Source organism: Salvelinus fontinalis, chromosome 36 (assembly GCF_029448725.1).
Source record: "Salvelinus fontinalis isolate EN_2023a chromosome 36, ASM2944872v1, whole genome shotgun sequence".
Classification (NCBI taxonomy): domain Eukaryota; kingdom Metazoa; phylum Chordata; class Actinopteri; order Salmoniformes; family Salmonidae; genus Salvelinus; species Salvelinus fontinalis.
In genome coordinates, this window is record NC_074700.1 from 30609758 (window position 1) to 30624314 (window position 14557).

The 14557-nt window shown below is 43.4% G+C and overlaps 1 protein-coding gene across 1 annotated transcript; it reads left to right on the forward strand.

The window, feature by feature from the left end:
* The first annotated feature begins 99 nt into the window (after positions 1–99).
* On the forward strand, positions 100–13680 carry LOC129835755 (oocyte zinc finger protein XlCOF6-like). Its single transcript, XM_055901519.1, has 3 exons — positions 100–425; positions 1468–1917; positions 11381–13680. The coding sequence occupies exons 1-3, from the start codon at positions 260–262 to the stop codon at positions 13006–13008; spliced, it is 2244 nt and encodes a 747-aa protein (XP_055757494.1). The 5' UTR covers positions 100–259; the 3' UTR covers positions 13009–13680.
* Positions 13681–14557: the final 877 nt, after the last annotated feature.

Below are 14557 nucleotides of genomic sequence, written 5' to 3' on the forward strand. Positions count from 1 at the left end.
ATGAGATGCTCATGTCACTCAGTCCAGACAATAGAAGTCGTTGTCCCAAAAGTGGGAATGCAGGCGACAAGATTAGGTTCGAAATAAACCCAAAGAAACCATCGGGTTTATTTTGGCGAGAGTGGAACCTCTCGCTTCGCCTGATCCTCTCTGAGGTGACATTGTTTTGATTTTGAACGTTATTTTTGTGGAGTAAAGAAAGACCTAGCTAGCTACTGACTGAACTAAATAGGCTACCCTACTCCCAGTCGTCTGAAATATGTCTAAACTACAGTTGTTGCGTGTGTTTTTAAATGAGCGCTTAACGGCGGCTGCTGTGGAGATTTTCGGGGCAGTTGAGAAAACGGTAGTGGAATACCAGGAGGAGAATGATCGGCTACGGAGACTGTTGGGAATCACACCGGAGATAAAACTATGTAGAATAGGTTCGTATATAGATCTACTGATAGTTAGCTATAGTTCTACTCAATTAGTAAACTGCTTAGGTAAATAGGCAAATTATGAAATAGTTGTCTGCATATTTGATTACTTATCTAAAGCCTTCACATTTGATTGTATTTGTCACATGCTTCATAAACTAACAGTGAAATGGTTACTTATGTCCCTCCAACAACGCAAAGAGAAAAATGTATAAAGATAACACGAATAATAAATACGCAATCAGGGTTCTTCCCAAAGAATGCGAGAGGCGCTGCGCCATCTTGTGGACTGAATGCTCCACTATGTAAAATGTGTTATCATATTAGGACATGTTTTGCTTTAGATTGCAGGACATGGCAGTTACAGGTGTAAGAAAACGCTAAAATCTCTGAGTCCAGAGTGGGGCACCGCCCTCGTACTCAGTAGCACCACCTTGTTAAAAAATCCTGTGGAGAAACCTGACAATGAGTAAGGATACTGTTGTATACACGGGGTACCGGTATGACTATATACACGGGGTACCGGTATGGCTATATACACAGGGTGCCAGTATAACTATATACACAGGGTGCCAGTATAACTATATACACAGGGTATCAGTATGACTATATACACAGGGTACCAGTATAGCTATATACACAGGGTACCAGTATAGCTATATACACAGGGTACCAGTATAGCTATATACACAGGGTACCAGTATAGCTATATACACAGGGTACCAGTATAGCTATATACACAGGGTACCAGTATAACTGTATACACAGGGTACCAGTACCGAGTCGATGTGGCATGCTTATGACTTTCCACTGACTGTTCATAATATTTTAGTTTTTTCTGACTATGAAAGTTACGTTTGTCCTCTACATTTGTGTTTCCATTCAACACTGCAGTGAATGTCAATGTTTGTATATCTGTTTTTTCGTATTGGAACAAATATAAAATGTTTTTTGTCTGAGTCAACAAAAGCATTTTGAAATGGCATTGTGCACTCAGGCATGTCTAAAGTCTATAGGTAACCTCTGCTCCTCCTCTCCTTCCCTCCAGACTCCCTGCAGCTCTCTGTCTCTGAAGAGGAGGTTCCCCCTGAGCAGCAGCACTGTGAGCAGGAGTGGAGCCCCAGTCTGGGGCAGAAGGACCCAGAGACCACACAGATTAAAGAGGAACAGGAGGAAGTCAGGACCAGTCAGGAGGAAGAGCAGCTTCAAGGGCGCTTTGATACCAAAGACTCCATATCCACTACTTCCTGTGTGAAAAGTGAATGTGATCAGGAGGACCCATGTCAAGAAGCCGTACTAGCTGAATACCCAACTCTCAGTCCACTGAAAACATCTAAACTACAGTTGTTTCGTGTGTTTTTAAATGAGCGTTTAACGGCATCTGCTGCTGTGGAGATTTTTGGTGCGGTTGAGGAAACTGTAGCAGAGTACCAGGAAGAGAATGATCTGCTACGGAGACTGCTGCGGATCACACCAGAGATACAACTATGTAGAATAGGTTTGTATGTAGATCTACTGATAGTTTGCAATAGTTCTAGTAAATGAATAAACTGTTTAGGCTTTGTGATCACCATTTCAACATTTAAAAAAAATATTTTTTATTTTTTTATTTTACGCAACATGCAACAGTTTCAAAGATTTTACTGAGTTAAAATATATATACAGAAATCAGTCAATTGATATAAATTAATTAGGCCCTAATCTATGGATTTCACATGACTGGGAATATAGATATGCATCTGTTGGTCACAGATATCCTTTAAAACAAACTACAGGCGTGGTTTAAAAAAACAAGTCAGTATCTGGTGTGACCATTTGCCTCATGCAGTGCGACACATCTCCTTCACATAGAGTTGATCAGGCTGTTGATTGTGGCCTGTGGAATGTTGTCCCACTCCGCTTGAATGGCTCTGTGAAGTCGCTGGATATTGGCGGTGTAGTATCCTTAAAGGCTTCTTAGAATTACGACTCATGAGACTTACATACGGTTTAGTATTTAATTGTAACTTAGATTTACATCATTTTATGCACCTGGCTTAAAACTTTTCCTGAAGCTTTCTTAATCATGGTAATATAGGCAGACATAGGAAATAGCTACGGATAGCGGAATGCAAACCCCCGTCTTGAGTCAATACTGCCATCTATTGGTAAACATAATATACCAGGTTACTACATTCCCCCCCTTTAAAGCTAATAACCCAATTTCATTCCTTTCTGAGCTATGCTATATTCTTATTTACATTTTTACAAAAATGATCTCTTTTAGGATCTGAAAAAGTCTGGCGGACGTCTCTCTCTAATGGAGCGTCTCAGAGGTGGTGTAGCTTGTGCCACCAGATCTTCACCCCTTGATGGTGAAACAAAGTCCTTTTGTGGAGACTTCACAGGAGGAGGTCGTCCAGGACTGGTGGTCTCAGGAAGTTGAGCATTGTTGGTCTCAGGTGGTTTGTCCAACTGCAACTCTGGGGAACGTTCCAATGTCCTGTCCTGCTCGTTTAAGAATTGATCCAGATCTCCGGATGGAACTGGAATTCGAGCTCGGATCTGATCCACATGTCTCCTTAGTCTTTGTCCACTTCCGATAATCACAGTATAAGATACTGGTCCTGAGCAATCCTCAATGGTAGCTGGAATCCATTTAGGACCAAACCCATAGTTTCTTGTATAGACATCATCTCCAGGTGAGAAACTTCTGAGTTTGGCTCTGGTGTCATGATTACATTTTTGATTCCATTGCTTTTGTTGTATTTTCATTTTCAGCTCTGGTCTGATGAGATCCAAGGTTGACCTTAACCTCCTTGACATCAACATTTCTGCAGGTGACAACCCAGTCGTAGCTTGAGGAGTAATCCTGTAGCTAAACAAGAATCTTGACACCTTTGTTTCAATGCTGGGCCCTTGCATCTTCCTCATCCCCTCCAAGGTCTGAACTGCACGTTCTGCTAATCCGTTTGAAGATGGGTGAAAAGGGGCCGACGTTACATGCTGAATACCATTTTGTTTCATGAAACTTGTGAATTCAGTGCTTGTAAAACAAGTAGCATTGTCACTAACCAACATTTGAGGCAATCCCATAACACTGAAGCTTTGTCTCAACTTCTCAATCGTGGCGTACGTTGTTGACGTGTTCATGGGGTAAACATCCATCCACTTTGAATGAGAATCAATCAGCACAAGGAACATTTTTCCTAGGAAAGGTCCAGCGTAGTCCACATGTAATCGTGTCCATGGTTTTTCTGGCCATTCCCAAGGATGTAATGGCGCGGTGGGGGGTGACTTCCTGTTACTCTGACAATCCTCACACCGGCTAACCTCATTTTCCACATCGTGGTCCATCTTTGGCCACCAGACATATGACCTCGCTAGGCCTTTCATCCTCGACATACCTGGATGCGACTGATGCAACAACTTCAGTAGCAACCCCCGCCCTTGTGGTGGGATAACTACTCTTGAACCCCACAGAACACATCCATCTCGAACACTCAATGCCAAGCGGCGAGTGTAGTAAGGCATGATCTGAGGCTCTGTCACTGTAGGCCATCCTTTCAGGATAAATTCATGCACTTGTGATAACGTCACATCCTTTGAAGTCCATTGCCTGATTTGTGCTGTGTTCACCGGTGCATCATCCAACACGTCGATCATCAAAACCTGGTCATTTTCTTCTTCCTGAATGATGATTTCTGGAACGGGCAGCCTACTCAGAGCATCAGCATTCCCATGGTATCTACCTGGTTTGTAAATGATTCTGTACTCGTAGGCCCTGAGCCACACATTCCAACGTTGAACTCTTGGAGAGACCATTTGTGGTACTGGCTTTTGTTCATGGAACAGAGAGATCAGAGGCTTATGATCCGTCACAATAGTGAATGTTCTCCCGTACAAGTACTTGTGGAATCTCTGTATTCCGAATATGACAGCCAGTCCTTCCTTGTCCAGCTGAGAGTACTTTTTCTCCGCTGGCGACAACGTTCTTGACATGAACCCGATAGGTTTCTCTGCACCATTCTCCATCTGGTGGGATAGCACCGCCCCCACACCATACGCTGAGGCATCACACGATAAGATAAGATCTCTGTCTGATGAGTAATGCACTAGCACTTCAGCTGATTGCAGTAACACCTTTGACTTTGCAAAAGCTTCTTCCTGACTTTCTGACCATTTCCAGGCCACATCCTTCCTTAACAGTTGATGTAGAGGAGCTAAGAGGGTAGAGAGGTTCGGGAGGAAGCGATTGTAATAGTTCAGTAAGCCTAGATAGGCTTTCAGCTCTGTAACGTTTGTCGGAGCTGGAGCTTCCACAACAGCCCTCACTTTAGCTTTGACAGTGTGTAACCCCTTGGCATCCACCTTGTGACCCAGGTACTGCACTTCATCAGCTAACAGTGTACATTTGCTCCTCTTCAACCGGAGACCGGCGTCCTCCATCCTCCTCAAAACTTCACCTAAGTTTCTGAGATGTTCCTCCTTCGTGACTCCCGTGACAAGAATGTCGTCGAGGTAAACTGCTACCTTGGGTATCCCCTGCAGAATTCCCTCCATAGTTCTTTGGAAGATAGCTGGTGCAGAAGACACCCCGAAAGGCAAGCGTTTATAGGTAAACATCCCTCGGTGGGTGTTTATGGTCAAGTACTTCTGTGAAGCTTTATCCATTAGCACTTGCTGATATGCGTGACTCATGTCCAGTTTTGTAAACTGTTGCCCTCCGGTTAACGTTGAAAGCAAATCCTCCACTTTGGGTATGGGGTACTGCTCCAGAGAAGAAACTCTATTTACAGTCAGCTTGTAGTCACCGCATAATCTGATTGAACCATCTGGTTTTAGTATGGGAACAACTGGTGCTGCCCACTCAGAAAACTTGACAGGTACAATTATATCCTCTGCTAAGAGTCTGTCAATTTCCACATCCACTTTAGGCTTCATGGCATATGGAACTGATCTTGGCCTATAGAATCTGGGAGTAGCATCAGCAGCAACATGAATGGTAGCTTGGAACCCTTTTAATGTCCCTAGCTCTTCTTTGAAAACACCCTCATGCTTTGAAAGCACCTGCTGTAATGTCAATGTCTCTGTGGTGACATGTTTGATTTCATCCCAGTTCAATTTTATTTCCTCCAACCACCCTCTTCCTAGTAAGCTGGGGCCAGTACCTTCCACTACTAAGAGAGGCAGATTTCTCTTTTGTCCATGATATTCCACTTGAACATCCGCCACTCCAATCACAGTGATCTTCTCCCCTGTGTACGTTTTGAGTTTAATGGGGGTGTCTCTCAGTTTAGGCACTTCAACGGTTTTCCACTTGCTATAGAATTGGGACCTGTTCATCAGAGTGACACTACATCCTGTGTCTAGTTCAAACGGTACCTTCAATCCATTTATTCCCATTTCCACAATGAAAGGCTCCACCTTTTTCATATTCGCCCCCTGTACACTGTACATTGAGAATGCTTGCTCTGCGTCTGCGCACTCACTTTCACTTTCTCTCACTTGATTAGAGCGGTAGCTAGAACGTCTGGAGGTATTCGGTTTTCTATCCGTCCTCTTTTCTGCATCCCGTGGCTTTTTTTTATTGCGGCACGCCCTCGCAATGTGACCTATTATCCCACATGCATAACACTTTTCGTTTTTGAATTTACAGTCAAACGCTGCGTGTTTGCCTTTGCAACGATAACAGTCTCTATTGGCTGCTGCACCACGGCTTTCTGTTCTTTGAAATTCTACCCGCTCAGCGCTGCTCTCTTTTATTGTGTGGCACGCAGTTGCGCCCCTTGCCTGCAAATCCAGTGCATTTCTATTTGCGGACTCCATGGCCTGGGCCAGTTTGAGTGCATTCTCAAATGTGAGATTAGGCTCTGATAACAATCGTATTTGTATCCTGTCATCATTAATCCCACACACCAGCCGATCGCGTAGCATTTGCGATAGTGTATTCCCATAGTTACAGTCCAATGCTAGTTTTCTCAACTCAGCCACATATTCCCCCACTGATTCGATAGGTTTTCTCATGCGTGAATCAAACTTGAATCTTTGTACTATTTCACTGGGTTTGGGGTTGACGTGATTTTTTAATAACTCGACTAAATCTATGAATGACTTTTCTCCTGGTTTATCTGGGCTCAACAGGTTTCTCATTAAGCTGTACGTCTGTGCACCGACAACGCTTATGAGTATGGATTTCTGTTTAGCGGCATCAGTTATTTCATTAGCAGCAAAGAAATGTTCCATTATTTCACAGTACTCCTCCCATTCCTGATTTTTAGGATCAAATGGTGGTAGCGAGCCTATTGTTGCCAAAGCCATCTTTTCCGATTCGTTCTCCCCTCACACAGTCAATAATTTGTCCTACCGGTATCCAGGGAATCAATCCTTCAGAATCTTCCACCGTTCACTTGAGTCTCACCTCCCGCGTCGCACGCCAAACACTCCGTTAACTTCGTGGCAAAAAAAATCCAACGCAGTTTTCCATAGTTATCCTCATCGCCAAATATGTAGTATCCTTAAAGGCTTCTTAGAATTACGACTCATGAGACTTACATACGGTTTAGTATTTAATTGTAACTTAGATTTACATCATTTTATGCACCTGGCTTAAAACTTTTCCTGAAGCTTTCTTAATCATGGTAATATAGGCAGACATAGGAAATAGCTACGGATAGCGGAATGCAAACCCCCGTCTTGAGTCAATACTGCCATCTATTGGTAAACATAATATACCAGGTTACTACAGGCGGGAACTGGAACACGCTGTCGTACGCGTCGATCCAGAGCATCCCAAACATGCTCAATGGGAGACATGTCTGGTGAGTTTGCAGGCCATGGAAGAACTGGGACATTTTCAGCTTCCAGGAATTGTGTACAGATCCTTGCAACATGGGGCCGTGCATTATCATGCTGAAACATGAGGTGATGGCGGCGGATGAATGGCACAACAATGGGCCTCAGGATCTCGTCACGGTATTTCTGTGCATTCAAATTGCCAAAGATAAAATGCAATTTTGTTTGTTGTCCGTTGCTTATGCCTGCCCATACCATAACCACACCGCCGCCATTGGGCACTCTGTTCACAATGTTGACATCAGCAAACCACTCTCCCAACGACACCATACACGTTGTCTGCGGTTGTGAGGCCGGTTGGACGTACTGCCAAATTCTCTAAAATTATGTTGGAGGTGGCTTATGGCAGAGAAATTAGCATTTAATTCTCTGGCAACAGCTCTGGTGGACATTCCTGCAGTCAGCATGCCATTTGCATGCTCCCTCAACTTGAGACATCTGTGGCATTGGATTCGTGTGACACAACTGCACATTTTATAGTGGCCTTTTATTGTCCCCAACACAAGGTGCACCTGTGTAATGATTATGCTGTTTAATCAGCTTCTTGATATAGCACACCTGTCAGGTAGATGGACTATCTTGGCAAAGGAGAAATGCTCACTAACAGGGATGTAAACAAATTTGTGAAAACATTTTGAGAGAAATAAGCTTTTTGTGCATATGGACAATTTCTGGGATCTTTTGTTTCAGCTCATGAAACATGGTACCAACACTTTACATGTTGTGTTTATATTTTTGTTCAGTGTAGGAACAATTGATCTTTGATTGCTATACAGATTTGGAAACCTTGAACACTAAACTTAATTATCATCCAAAATAACTTTACAAATACCAACCAAAAAAACTGTCTTTGCTTTGTCATAATGGGATATTATGTGTAGATTGATGAGGAAAATGTAATCAATTTTAGAATAAGGCTGTAATGTAACAATATGTGTAAAAAGTGAAGGGGTCTGAATACTTTCCAAGCAGTCATCCTTCCAGGTCTCTATGCTGCTACCAGTATATCTCTCTGGGAAAATGGGGGGTTAGAAAGGAACCATATAAGGAGTAGAGGGGGAGGGGGTTAGAAAGGAACCATATAAGGAGTAGAGGGGGAGGGGGTTAGCAAGGAACCATATAAGGAGTAGAGGGGGAGGGGGTTAGAAAGGAACCATATAAGGAGAAGAGGGGGAGGGGGTTAGAAAGGAACCATATAAGGAGTAGAGGGGGAGGGGGTTAGAAAGGAACCATATAAGGAGTAGAGGGGGAGGGGGTTAGCAAGGAACCATATAAGGAGTAGAGGGGGAGGGGGTTAGAAAGGAACCATATAAGGAGAAGAGGGGGAAGGGGTTAGAAAGGAACCATATAAGGAGTAGAGGGGGGTTGAAAGGAAACATATAAGGAGAAGTGAGGGTTTTGAAAGGTGCAAACTCGAGACCTTTGACTGCGAAAGTAATCTCCACTAAGAAACGATTGGTGACCACTGTTCTAGACGATTCTGTGCTTTCAGTTTGTGGCACTTAACAGGTGTCCACATACTTTTGGTCATGTAGTGTACTCAACAGGTGTCCACATACTTTTGGTCATGTAGTGTACTCATCAGGTGTCCACATACTTTTGGTCATGTAGTGTACCTTGCTGTTCTGATGGTTTATTGAGCGTGCAGCTAAACTAAAGTTCCAAGAGATCTTTGTCTTGTGAATTTGTCAAGTAGCGTCTGTTGTAATTAATTGTGTTGAGCTTTTTAGCTAGCTCATACACTTCCGCTAGTGTTTAGCGTTAGCATTTGCATTAAGAATGAATGGGCATTTAGCATGCTAAGTAGCGATGTTAGCCTTGTTAGCATTAGTCATGTTGTGGTGCTGGTTGGCTATTTCAATTGGTGTAAATCGCTCTTGTATATGCTGTTTATGTAATGTAGATGTACCTACACTCTTGTACTGTTCATTTAGTACATTTACCTACATTTAGCATGTCTACGAACCAATTAACCTGTTTGGTTCACTGGGATGTGACTGGACCAATGCCTGTTGTATTGTATAGCAGGTACCTCACCTGCGCAAGCTTGTACAGTGTTTTTAACGGGGGCATAAAATATAGCAATATCAATCAAATGTATTTATAAAGCCCTTTTTACATCAGAAGATGTCACAAAGTGCTTATACAGAAACCCAGCCTAAAACCCCAAACAGCAAGCAATGCAGGTGTAGAAGCACGGTGGCTAGGAAAAACTCCCTAGAAAGGCCAAAACCTAGGAAGAAACCTAGAGAGGAACCAGGCTCTGAGAGGTGGCCAGTCCATCTGGCTGTTCTTCAATATGTTAAAACATTCATAGATTACCAGCAGGGTCAAATAATAAGCACAGTGGTTATAGAGGGTGAAACAGGTCAGCACCTCAGGAGTAAATGTCAGTTGACTTTTCATAGCCGATCATTCAAAGGTCGAGACAGCAAGCTCGGTAGAGAGGAAGAGAGAGGGTCGAAAACCGCAGGTCCGGGGCAAGGTAGCACGTCTGGTGAACACGTCAGGGTTTATTGCCACAGACAAAACAACAGAAATTGGATCAGCAGCACGACCAGGTGGACTGAGGACAGGAACAGCCTCATCCCTGTTCCCATCCATTAAACTCCCCTTAACCTGGACATCTCTTCCCATTAAACCCTCCTTAACCTGGACTTCTCTTCCCATTAAACCCTCCTTAACCTGGACATCTCTTCCCATTAAATCCTCCTTAACCTGGACATCTCTTCCCATTAAACCCTCCTTAACCTGGACATCTCTTCCCATTAAATCCCCTTTAACCTGGACATCTCTTCCCATTAAACCCTCCTTAACCTGGACATCTCTTCCCATTAAACCCTCCTTAACCTGGACATCTCTTCCCATTAAACTCCCCTTTAACCTGGACATCTCTTCCCATTAAACCCTCCTTAACCTGGACATCTCTTCCCATTAAACCCTCCTTAACCTGGACATCTCTTCCCATTAAACCCTCCTTAACCTGGACATCTCTTCCCATTAAACCCTCCTTAACCTGGACATCTCTTCCCATTAAACCCTCCTTAACCTGGACATCTCTTCCCATTAAACCCTCCTTAACCTGGACATCTCTTCCCATTAAACTCCCCTTAACCTGGACATCTCTTCCCATTAAACCCTCCTTAACCTGGACATCTCCTTCTATTAAACCCTCCTTAACCTGGACATCTCTTCCCATTAAACCCCCCTTAACCTGGACATCTCTTCCCATTAAACCCTCCTTAACCTGGACATCTCTTCCCATTAAACCCTCCTTAACCTGGACATCTCCTTCTATTAAACCCTGAATTAACCTGGACATCTCTTCCCATTAAACCCTCCTTAACCTGGACATCTCTTCCCATTAAACCCTCCTTAACCTGGACATCTCCTTCTATTAAACCCTGAATTAACCTGGACATCTCTTCCCATTAAACCCTCCTTAACCTGGACATCTCTTCCCATTGAACCCTCCTTAACCTGGACATCTCTTCCCATTAAACCTTCCTTAACCTGGACATCTCCTTCCATTAAACCCTCCTTAACCCGGACATCCGCCTCATCCCTGTTCTAATCAGACATGCTGTAGTGGTTGCTAAGCTTAAACTAAGGTTCTTATGCCAATCATGGTCCTTCGATCCTCTATAACACACTATTTTTCAGTTGTGCAAGGATTGTTAAGGGTTAGACGGTGTCGGGGGAACTTTTGCACACATTAGCTACAGTGTGTTCAATAGTAGGCATGTTAACCCACAACCTATATGGCTTGTGTGAAGGAAAGCAAATACATAGATAGCTATCTGCACTCTGGCTGTATAGATCATAGAGATCCATGCTAAGGAAGCAAATACCTAGCTAGCTATCTGCACTCTGGCTGTATAGATCATAGAGATCCATGCTAAGGAAGCAAATACCTAGCTAGCTATCTGTACTCAGGCTGTATATTTCATAGAGATCCATGCTAAGGAAGCAAATACCTAGCTAGCTATCTGCACTCAGGCTGTATAGATCATAGAGATCCATGCTAAGGAAGAACATTGAAATTGAATGTCATAGAGATCTATAATTCATGAGTGATTCCAAATTCTGTTATAAATAACGTCTGCTCCTCCTCTCCCTCCCTCCAGACTCCCTGCAGCTCTCTGTCTCTGAAGAGGAGGTTCCCCCTGAGCAGCAGCACTGTGAGCAGGATTGGAGCCCCAGTCTGGGGCAGGAGGACCCAGAGACCACAAAGATTAAAGAGGAACAGGAGGAAGTCAGGACCAGTCAGGAGGAAGAGCAGCTTCAAGGGCTCTTTGTTACCAAAGACTCCATATTCACTCCTTCCTGTGTGAAAAGTGAACGTGATCAGGAGGACCCACTTCAGTCCTTGACCCACATTAAGGGTTTCTACATTCCGTGTGACCCTCCAGATAATCAAAACATTGTCTGCAGCCACAGTTCAGCTGTAACCAATGACCCAGTAGGGCTTGACAACAGCCCACCATTGGATCCCAGCCCATTATTGGATCCCAGCCCATTATTGGGGGAACACTGTTCCAAACCCAGCATCACGTCTAGAAAAATTCACCAGTGCCGTGACTGTGGTAAAACGATTCCTCTGAAAGCTGACCTGCAGAGGCATATGACTCTCCCCAAGAAGAGACCCAGTGAATGCTGCTTCTGCAATAAACAGAACACTTCCACCTGTAAACGGAAGGCCCATGTCCGACTCTGTCATGGTGGGAAACCCTATATCTGCCCTGTTTGTAGCAAGACCTTCAAATACAAAGGAGATCTGTCCAGGCACATGAGGATTCACAAAGGAGAGAAACCCTTTATCTGTGGTGACTGTGGGAAAAGCTTCAATCAGAAGGGGAACCTAACTGAACATGTACTGATTCACACAGGAGAGAAACCATTTAGCTGTGGTGACTGTGGGAAAAGCTTCAGTCAGAAGGGACACCTTACAGTTCATAAACTGACTCACACAGGTGAGAAACCTTTTAGCTGTGGTGACTGTGGGAAAAGTTTTAGTCAGAAGGGGAACCTAAGCATTCATAAACTGACACACACGGGAGAGAAACCATTTAGCTGTGGTGACTGTGGGAAAAGCTTTGGACTCAAGCGGCACCTAACCATGCATAAACTGACTCACACAGGAGAGAAACCATTTAGCTGTGGAGACTGCGGGAAAAGCTTTAATCGCAAGGAGGTCTTAACCATGCATATACGGACTCACACAGGAGAGAAACCATTTATCTGTGGTGAGTGTGGGAAAAGCTTCAGGCATAAAGGGTCCCTTAAGATACATATATTGTCTCACACAGGAGAGAAACTCTTTAGCTGCGGTGACTGTGGGAAAAGCTTCAATAAGAGGGGGAACCTAAACATGCATTTACGGACTCACACAGGAGAGAAACCATTTAGCTGTGGAGACTGTGGGAAAAGCTTCAATCAGAGGGGGAACCTAACCACTCATATACGGACTCACAGCAGAGATAATTCCTTTCGCTGTGGTGACTGTGGGGAAAACTTCGATGAGAAGGGGCACCTAACTGAACATATACGGACTCACACAGGAGAGAAACCATACAGGTGTGGTGACTGTGGGAAAAGCTTTTATCAGAAGGCGGACCTAAAGAGGCATATACTGACTCACACAGGAGAGAAACCTCATGGTTGCTCCGTCTGTGGTAAAGGATTCACTCATAAATCTCATCTGCTGAGGCATGTGGATAAAATCCACAAGGGAAGAAAACAGGACAGAAACTGAAAGAGGAAAGAGCATTAGGACAAAGAGATTGTTTGTCAGGTAAGTGAATAAAAAGGCAGGATGTGGACAAATCTCTTAGGAAGCAACAGTGATATGGCCCTCATCAAATATGCAGACGAAATGGCTCTGGTTGCTTGCCTGAAGGTCAAGTCCATCTCCAGCTACTCCCAGTTCATTGACTGCCTCTTGACGTGGTTTGACAATAGCTTCCTTGACCTTAACGTCACCAAGACTAAAAAACTGTGCCTTGGAGGAAAGAAAGCTGGGGAAATGGAAGCCCTTCTCTCGAGGAAAGACGTGGAGCAAGTGACACATTTTAAATACTTGGGAACAATTTTCGGCCACAAACTTAGCTTCCAGTAAAACACTGACCTCATCTACAAAAAGGCAAGGCCATTTCTTTCCCTACTTAAGATAGTATGACGTTTTAATGCAAGCAAACTCACACTGATCGTGGTATACAAATCCCTGATTGAGTGTTCTCAATTCCAATTCGGGTACCTCTCAGTGATATTTATTGTTTTGTTTCATTCTGACATGTAAATGTTTAATGTGTTTGTTTTATGTGTGTTTTCATCCATTTATTGTAACTCAGAGTGCCAACGACACATTTGCATTCAGTTTAAACTTAATGGACATTAAAGTTTGTCTTATCTGCTTATTTTAAAGCTATCTTAACTCTGGATCATTCATGCTTTGGGTTACAGAAATATAGATTTGCGATCAATTGACTTTTGCAAAACATTGTATGTAAATCAAATTTGACAGTAAGTAATTATACACAAAGTCCAAAGGAAATTCAACTTCCGCTTTTATGCCAACTCCTCTGAAAAGAGACATATATATATATATATACAGTGGGGCAAAAAAGCCATAATTTGCAAATAAATTCATAAAAAATCCTACAATGTGATTTTCTGGATTTTTTCTCCTAATTTTGTCTGTCATAGTTGAAGTGTACCTATGATGACAATTACAGGCCTCTCTCATCTTTTTAAGTGGGAGAACTTGCACAATTGGTGGCTGACTAAATACTTTTTTGCCCCACTGTATGTATATATGTATGTATATATATATATATATATATATATATGAGGTTGGAGCGGGGGGCTGCCGTACTACACCACCCTTGAACAGTTGTTGTGGGGTGGTTAAGTGCCTTGCTCAAGGGCACAACAGCATCTATGCTTTTTTAAATATTTGCTCTGAAAGCTGACCTGCAAAGGCATGTGACTCTCCCCAAGAAGGGACCCAGTGAATGCCGCTTCTGCAAGAAACGCTACAACTCCACCTGTAAACTGAATGTCTATGTCCGTATCTGTCATGGTGGGGATTCCCTGCCCTGTTCGTGGCAAGACCTTCAAAATACAAAGGATATATTTCCAGGCATATGAGGATTCACACAGGAGAGAAAACATTTAGCTGTGGTGACTGTGGGAAAAGCTTCAGTCAGAAGGGCGACCTAGGGAAGCATAAACTGACTCACATAGGAGATAAACAACATGGTTGCTCAGTCTGTGGTAAAATATTCAATTGTATGGCTCATCTG